This window comes from Gossypium arboreum, chromosome 5 (assembly GCF_025698485.1).
Source record: "Gossypium arboreum isolate Shixiya-1 chromosome 5, ASM2569848v2, whole genome shotgun sequence".
NCBI lineage: Eukaryota > Viridiplantae > Streptophyta > Magnoliopsida > Malvales > Malvaceae > Gossypium > Gossypium arboreum.
In genome coordinates, this window is record NC_069074.1 from 87,727,366 (window position 1) to 87,735,088 (window position 7,723).

The window sequence follows — 7,723 nt, forward strand, 5'->3', positions numbered from 1 at the left end:
ACGACATAGAACAATGATCCACGCATAAAATATTCCACAAGCGCATGGCAATAATATGAACGTGAGTAAGCAAATTTACATACATGCAATAGCAATAATCATGCAACATTCAAATAATAGCGTCGATAACTAAAAAAAGCCAATGGATTAAATGGTAAAAGATATAAGGCAAACTTAAATGCATAAAATGTAAACAAATTTACGAATAATAACAAACGAATTTAAAATGAATAGCGTGAAAAAGAAATTTACTATAACCAATGTACAAAATAAATTAAAAAATAGAGTATGTGTAAAAGAGATTTAAAATAGTTAATATACGAGACATCAAAGAAATAACTAGTATGTATATATATATATGAAAAATGGATATAATAATTTAAAATTTGATAATATATATATTTATATAAATTTTAAAGTAAATAAATAAACAATTTCAAATGAATAATACATAAAGCGAGTTTAAAATAAATAATGTAGAAGAATTTTAAAATCTATATTACACAAAGCAAATAAAAAAAATCATACTGAAATATTTTAAAATAGATAATATATATACAAATAAAAGTGTAAAATGTGGAATAAGTAGAATGGGTCTAAAATAAGGTATATAGAATAATTTTAAAATAAGTAATATACAATTTAATTTAAAGGTAATAAATAAGAAGTTTAAAATATATAATACGTAAAAGAATTAAAAATAGACAATATAAATATGTTTTATAATGTTGATAGTTCAAAGGTAATATAAAGAGAGTTATTCAAATACATAATAAATAATAATTTAAAATATAAAATAATTTGAAATAAATATATAACATTTTTAAAGAATTATAAATATATAAAAAAGCTTGAAATAAACTATATGTATATATATAATAGGTAAGGAATAAAAATAAATAATACATATAAAATAGATTAAGGTAACAAATATACATAAAGCAAATTAAAATAAATAATAAGAATTTGGATAAACAATACATTAAAATAAGTTAGAATAGGTGTAAATAAATAACATATAAAATATTTGAAATAACATATAAATGAAACGTTTAAGAAAGGGTTAATAGGTGAATTAAATAGATTCAGGACATGGCTAAAAGCAATTAGAATTGTGGTTTAAAAGTATAAATATTGGAAAGTTAATTAGGGATCAAAACGAAAACCAAGCAGGATTCGAGGGCTAAATTTTAAAAAACAAAAGAAGACAAAAAATGGGGCTTGATTGAATGGGGGTTGCGAAGGAGAAGGACCAATCGCATAAATATCCCTTTTAGGGAGAATTCACAACCCCCAGTACACCAACTGCACCGTTCCATATGACTTAAAACAAAAAAAAGGTTCCTCTTTTTTTATTTTGTTGGTTCCTCTTCGAATTTCCAAGAAAAAAAAAACAAAAAAAAACTTTTTCTTTTCCCCCTTTTTCATTTTCGTTTCTTCTCTGCTAGGGTGATGCACCCATCATCGCGCCGCCACCAGACCACCTCTCCTCCACCATGGACGGTGGTCGGAGAGGTGCAAAATGGCCCTTTTAGCCCTTGTTCGCGGCAGAAAACAAATAAAAGAGGACGCTTTGGTCCTTTTACCAAACCGACGCACCCGTCGAAGCCGAGACCAAACGTTGAAAGGTTTTGAGGCCCTTGGTGCCGGTGAAACACCCTTGGCTACGGTGGAGCGTAGGACCACCCAGGTAAGTTTATTCCTCTTTCTTTTTATTTAAAAGATTTGTGTTTAGAAATAAAATAAAAATGAAAGAAACAATAAACGAAAATATCTAATGAAAGATTGAAAACCTTCAAAGTTTCATTACGCCTTGTATTTTCGATTGTACGTATCCCTAGAAGGATATCCTTTTCGCTTTTAAAGCCGGATTACAATATTTTACATCCATTTTTCTTGTCGTTTTGCTATTTGTTTCTTCTATTTGTCATTTTTCTTGTGTTTTTTTTTGCTCGCGTGTTTCTCTCTTTGCGTGTGTGTCGAGGCATGTGAGGCGGTGGTTGGTGCCTGAGCGGTGGTGGCACACGCGCGAAAGAGGCATCTGTGGTGAAATGAAGGAGGCTAGGGTTGCTGAAAAATCTTAAGCAAATGGGCTTATTATTTGGGCTTGGGTAATTTAGTTTGGGCCAGGCATAATTGGGCTTGTACAGCAGAACTTTCAAAGCTTGACAATTGACATGTACAATTAAATCATATTATAGGGTGAAAATTTCAAATGCATTGTTAAAAATATATATAAAACGAGAGAACATTTGACAAAAGGGAAGAACTCATGAAATTTCCATGGCAATTATTTTTTAGGAAATTTTTTCCACACAAAACTACAATTTTCATGTTGCATCATTGATTATTATATCATCTTGGAAAAAAAAGAGTTGGAAAGACTTGATGGAGTCAACAAGATGCACAACATGTATATTTTAAAATTGTTTGAAACATGTATTAATAGATTTGATACAATTTGGAGCTCTTGATGTTTAGGAATGAATATTTTCATTTTGAATAAAAAGAATAAAATACAATTTAATTTTAATACTTCACTTGCAAAAACCCCTTTAGCAAAACCACTAGACTTGGTTTTTATTAATTATTTACTTTGTATTTGGCAGTAAAACTCTGGCATCCTTCGGTCAACTAACATCAGAGTTAGAGAAGAAAATTTTGAAGATGATCTTGGAGAGTTTTGGGCTTGAGAAATACATGGATGAGCTCACTGACACCGCAAATTATCAACTGAGGATCATGAAATATGAAAAGCCAAAAACCAACGACCAAACCATGATGGCACCTGCACACTGTGACCAAAATATGATGACCCTTCTGTATCAAGACGAGGTTAATGGATTGGAGATTCAAAACAAATATGGTGAATGGATGAATATGAAGCTTTCACCCAGCTCTTTGATAGTCATGATTGGAGAGTGCCTTACCGTAAGTTCCCCTTATGTTCACATCATCAATATTAAGTTTGATATGAGTATTATTTTTTTATCATGTATTAGACTACTAACCAAAGGGAGCACAAGTGTTCAAATAGCTTGACTTAAACATAAATTTCTACATTGTTGCAGGTATGGTTAAATGGTCGATTGTCTTCGCCTTATCATCGTGTCATGATGAAGGGTAATGAAGATAGGAATAGCCTTGGACTGTTTTCAACTGTAAGAGAAGGCTACATAGTAATGGTTCCGACTGAGCTTGTGGATGACAAAAATCCCATGCTTTTCAAACCTCATGACCATGAAGAATTTTTGAAAATTTTCTCCTCCGAAATGGCTAAAGCTGATTTTAAATCTGGGGTTGCTATATCTCGGCCTAAAGCTTATTGTAGTGTCCAAGATTTGGCTCCTCAATAATTATTATATTGTAATAAAAGTGTAATGTTGCAATGAAATACTTAAATGGCTACTATATGTATTTTCCAGTTTGTATTCCTCTACAATGTACAGGTTGATTGTTTAGAATAATAATATTAATATTTTTATAGGTTATTTACTTTATATATTTTTAAATTAATTTATTTTGTGTACCAAAAAATATAATTTATTTTAATGTCAAAATTTTTAATTTTTCTTTTGTAAATCTATATCTATTTTTCCTCTAATTTAATCAATGAATGTAATTAACTTTTATTATATTTGAACAAAATATAATTTTACTTTAATAAATGCTTTTAAGCTCAAAATTTTAATATTAATTAGTTTTAATATAAAATTCAATTTAATTGAGTAAATTCTAAAAGATAATTTATTTAAAATAAATTTTATATTTAATATATAAAATTTATAAAGAAAATAAACTTAACAAAAGATATAAAATAAAAAAATTAAAAGATAAGGAGCAATAGAGTAATTTACCTAAACTGAAAATAAGTGCTTGAAATAAAGGGTGTCTGCCTCAAAAATTGTAATGTAAACTTGAATATTTATTTCATTAGAACCTTGTAATAATATATATATGATTTCAAGTTAAAAGAATGATTTTAAATATATATATATATATGTATTGTGTTGGTATGGAATGTATTTTTTTAAAATGTATTGATAGAGAAATTGCATTTTTTTAAAATTATTTTTTAAATAACATATAAAATATTTTGATAGTTTGAATACACTAAAGATAATCATGTTGTAGGCCAATTTTGGCCCAAATACAACCAAATACCCACCCCAAAAACAAAGAGGCCCAACTTCCACATCAAATGACCCAAATAATAAAAACCTAAAGCCCACCTAGCCCAACAAACTAAACATTTTCAGCAGCAAAAAACCCTAGCCACCAAGTTTTCAGCCACCACCCCCTCACCCTTGGCCATCACGCGCACCACCCACGCCGCCTCACCTCCTCGTGAGCCACCCACATCGACACACACTGCAACAGAGACAAAAAACAAAGAAGAGAAAGCATGCGGGATGGGGAAGAAATAAAAAAGGAGCGAAAACAAAAAATAAAGAGGAATGTTTTGTAGATCGGCCTTAAAAAGCCAAAATCTATCATTTGTAAGGGGGGAATTTTACAAAGATTGAAAAAATGAAAAACACAAAAATCCCTCCGAACTTCGAATGCAAAGAAAAAATCAATAAAAAGGTTTGCATTTTTTTTCTCTCTTTTTTCGAATTTTTTTTTTTTTTCTTTGTTTTTTTTCTTCTTCTTTCTATATACATATACATATATATATTATTAAGAAAAAAACAAAAAAACTTACCTTTTGAACTTCCGCCACCATGCGCGGTGGCCATGACGTGGCGGCGACGACCAGCGGTGGCCCAAAGGACTGGATTCCACGGAGAAGAAAATGCTTGAGAGGATTTTAAGGGAGGGGAAGAGAGCATGGAAGCTTTTTTGTTTTTTTTTTAGATTGGGGGTTTGAAAATGAAACACAAAAAAAAAAATCTTTGTAATGGTGTTGAAACGGCATTTTTTTTTGTTTGGTGGGTGGGGTTTGTGCACTTTCCCTAAAAGGGAAATTTATGTGTTTAGTCCTCCTCCCTCGCAACCTCATTCAATTAACCCCCATTTTTTATCTTCCTTTGTTTTTTTAAATTTGGCCCTCAGATCTTGTTTGGTTTTCATTTTGATCCCTAATTAACTATCCAATATTTATATTTTATACCCAATTTTCATTTGTTTTAACCATGTCCTAAATCTATTTAATTCATTCATTAACCTTTTTATGTTTCATTTATATGTTATTTCAAATATTTTATATGTTGTTTATTTACATCATTATTGTAAATATTTTATATATATATATTTTGTACATTTCTTAATATTTTCTTTTATTGTAGATATTATTATTATTATTATTATTATTATTATATGCATATATATGAAGTATCTTTTATGTACATATTATTTTATATTATCATTACCAAGTATATCATTTTCTTCTTATTATTAATACATGATTTGTTTTATTTTATTTTTGGAAATATCATTATTATTGTTATTCTAGTTTCTAGTATTCCATGTACATATTTTTATACCATCTTATGTATATATTTTTAAATACTATATTGTATATGTATATATATATATATATTCTTAATACCATATTGTGTATATATCATTATTACATTTATTTTATTCCTACTATGTTTGTTATTAACATCAAGACATATATTTATTATACTTGTGTACATATTTTATATTAATATTATTTTTGTATATCATATTATTCATTATTATATTTATTATTTTCACTATTGCTACTTATTATATTATTTCAATATTATGTACTATTTGGTGTACATACATCTTTTATTATGATTATTAGTGTATAAATACATGTTTTTTTATATTCCTAATATATATCGTATAATGTTCATCTGTACTATGTATATATACATATATATATTTAATATTATTACACATACGTATCTTTTAGGCATTATATTTTCATACGTCATGTATATATATACACATTATATTTTTGCATGTCATCTTATGCACATATTATCTGCTATTATTATTACTAAGTATATTTTGTATTTATTCATGATTTGTTTTTATTTCTTTTGCAAATGTCATTGTTATTGTTATTCAAATGTTCTAGTATCCCATGTTAATATTTTTTATTCATAATGTCATTATTCACATCATTTATTTATTTTAAATTCTTACTTTTGGAATCTTTTTCTAATTAATTTTAATACATAAGGCAACATGTCGGTTTAACACAAAGTCACCGATTTCATCGCTATGTTGGATGAACATCAATCGACTCGTGTTAAAACGGTATGTCCTTCTCAAAATCCAAAGAATTGAAAATTTCTCATCTTTTTAATCGGATCTCGACTAAATGTTACATTGAACTCGTATTTTTGAAAATCTAGACAACACATGTTTACGAGATACCAATTTTGGGCGTCGCAAGGGTGCTAATACCTTCCTCGCGCGTAACTGACTCCCGAACCCCAATTTTTCTCTGGACTTTTACGTAGACCTAAATTCGGCCTTCTTTTTATTTTAAAATAATTTTATTAGGTGTCCGATCACACCTATAAAAAAGGATCGGTGGCGACTCCCTTTTTAATAAAATCGAAAGTTGGTTTTCAAATGTTTAATAAATCGCCACAATTAGCGACCAACCGAAAGCTAAAATTTTTACGTCGCTACAGCTGGCGACTCCACTGGGGATATAGCCTTGCGAGTCGAGTCGAATTAAACACGTTTTGTCAAAATTTTCAAATTTCTTTGTTCAAAGTAAATATTTGGGTCGTGATCCAAAAATCTCGTTTTCAAAATTCATGCATTTGTATCGTGTTGTAAATATTTCTTCTAACTTGTTATTTGGTTGTTTTTCAGTTTTCAATTTTTATGGTTTTAATTTTGGTTTAGTTTCTTTAAGTAAAACGTAAAGGTTTATGAGTTTTTCCCACACACCGTGCACGTGCATTTTTGTTGCATAACAAGAGCTCTCTACCCGGGCTCCGTCCGTTTAAGTGAAAGTAAACGCTATGCCTTCGTGAGTTAACTCGTCCCTCCGCACAGGCTAGTGAATACTTTCGGGTTCCATATGACTTATGCTTTCGTGAGTTAACTTGTCCCTCTGCATAGGCATAAGTAAATGTAATCCCTCTAATTGAACTCGTGAGCCTGTGATAGGCTATGACCGAGGCTCCGTGCTAATCTTAGCAGATGGTAGTACGGGCAATTCGAGTACCTATCTAGAACCAAAACCGCATATAATGAACCATACGAGCCACCTAACTAGAGCCATGCCGAACCTCTGTCCGTTTAGTAGTCCCCAAAATAAGTGCACGGGAGGAATGCCTCTTGCCTTTTGCATTTTCACTTCCTATATAAGAGGATTGGGTCTGTTTAATAAACTAGGTCGGGTAGTTCGATTTGTTGAAGTTCTCTATGTTTTTCTGCCTATATTAAATTACTAATCAAGTTTGTTTGTCTTTGCTTTATTGTTTTTTCATCATGCATTAAAGGCATCATATTAGGAAGGTGTTGATTAAAGATTGGTTGCCAAAAACGGGTTTCTAATGGAGGAGTCAATTATACGAGTGACTGAAACGTTGTGTAATACTCCTTTGATTAAGGAAATGCCTAAACAGGGGATATCTTGAAATTAACACCAAATTTTTGCATATTCATTCATGACTGACATTCATTTGACATTCATATATTCATTTATGCATTCATTCATACATTGCATATCCCATACTCGGTCGCTGAAGATAAAATATATAATTCGCAATTGTAATACCAC

The 7,723-nt window shown here is 29.9% G+C and overlaps 1 protein-coding gene across 1 annotated transcript; it reads left to right on the forward strand.

Moving 5' to 3' along the window:
- The first annotated feature begins 2,058 nt into the window (after positions 1-2,058).
- On the forward strand, positions 2,059-3,477 carry LOC108451697 (probable 2-oxoglutarate-dependent dioxygenase AOP1). Its single transcript, XM_017749357.2, has 2 exons — positions 2,059-2,931; positions 3,072-3,477. The coding sequence occupies exons 1-2, from the start codon at positions 2,668-2,670 to the stop codon at positions 3,354-3,356; spliced, it is 549 nt and encodes a 182-aa protein (XP_017604846.2). The 5' UTR covers positions 2,059-2,667; the 3' UTR covers positions 3,357-3,477.
- The last annotated feature ends 4,246 nt before the right edge of the window (positions 3,478-7,723 follow it).

Coding starts and splice junctions, on each gene's coding strand:
- LOC108451697 (XM_017749357.2), top strand. CDS start 2,668: ATGATCTTGGAGAGTTTTGGGCTTGAGAAATACATGGATGAGCTCACT. Junction 2,932..3,071: donor TGATTGGAGAGTGCCTTACC/GTAAGTTCCCCT, acceptor ACATTGTTGCAG/GTATGGTTAAATGGTCGATT.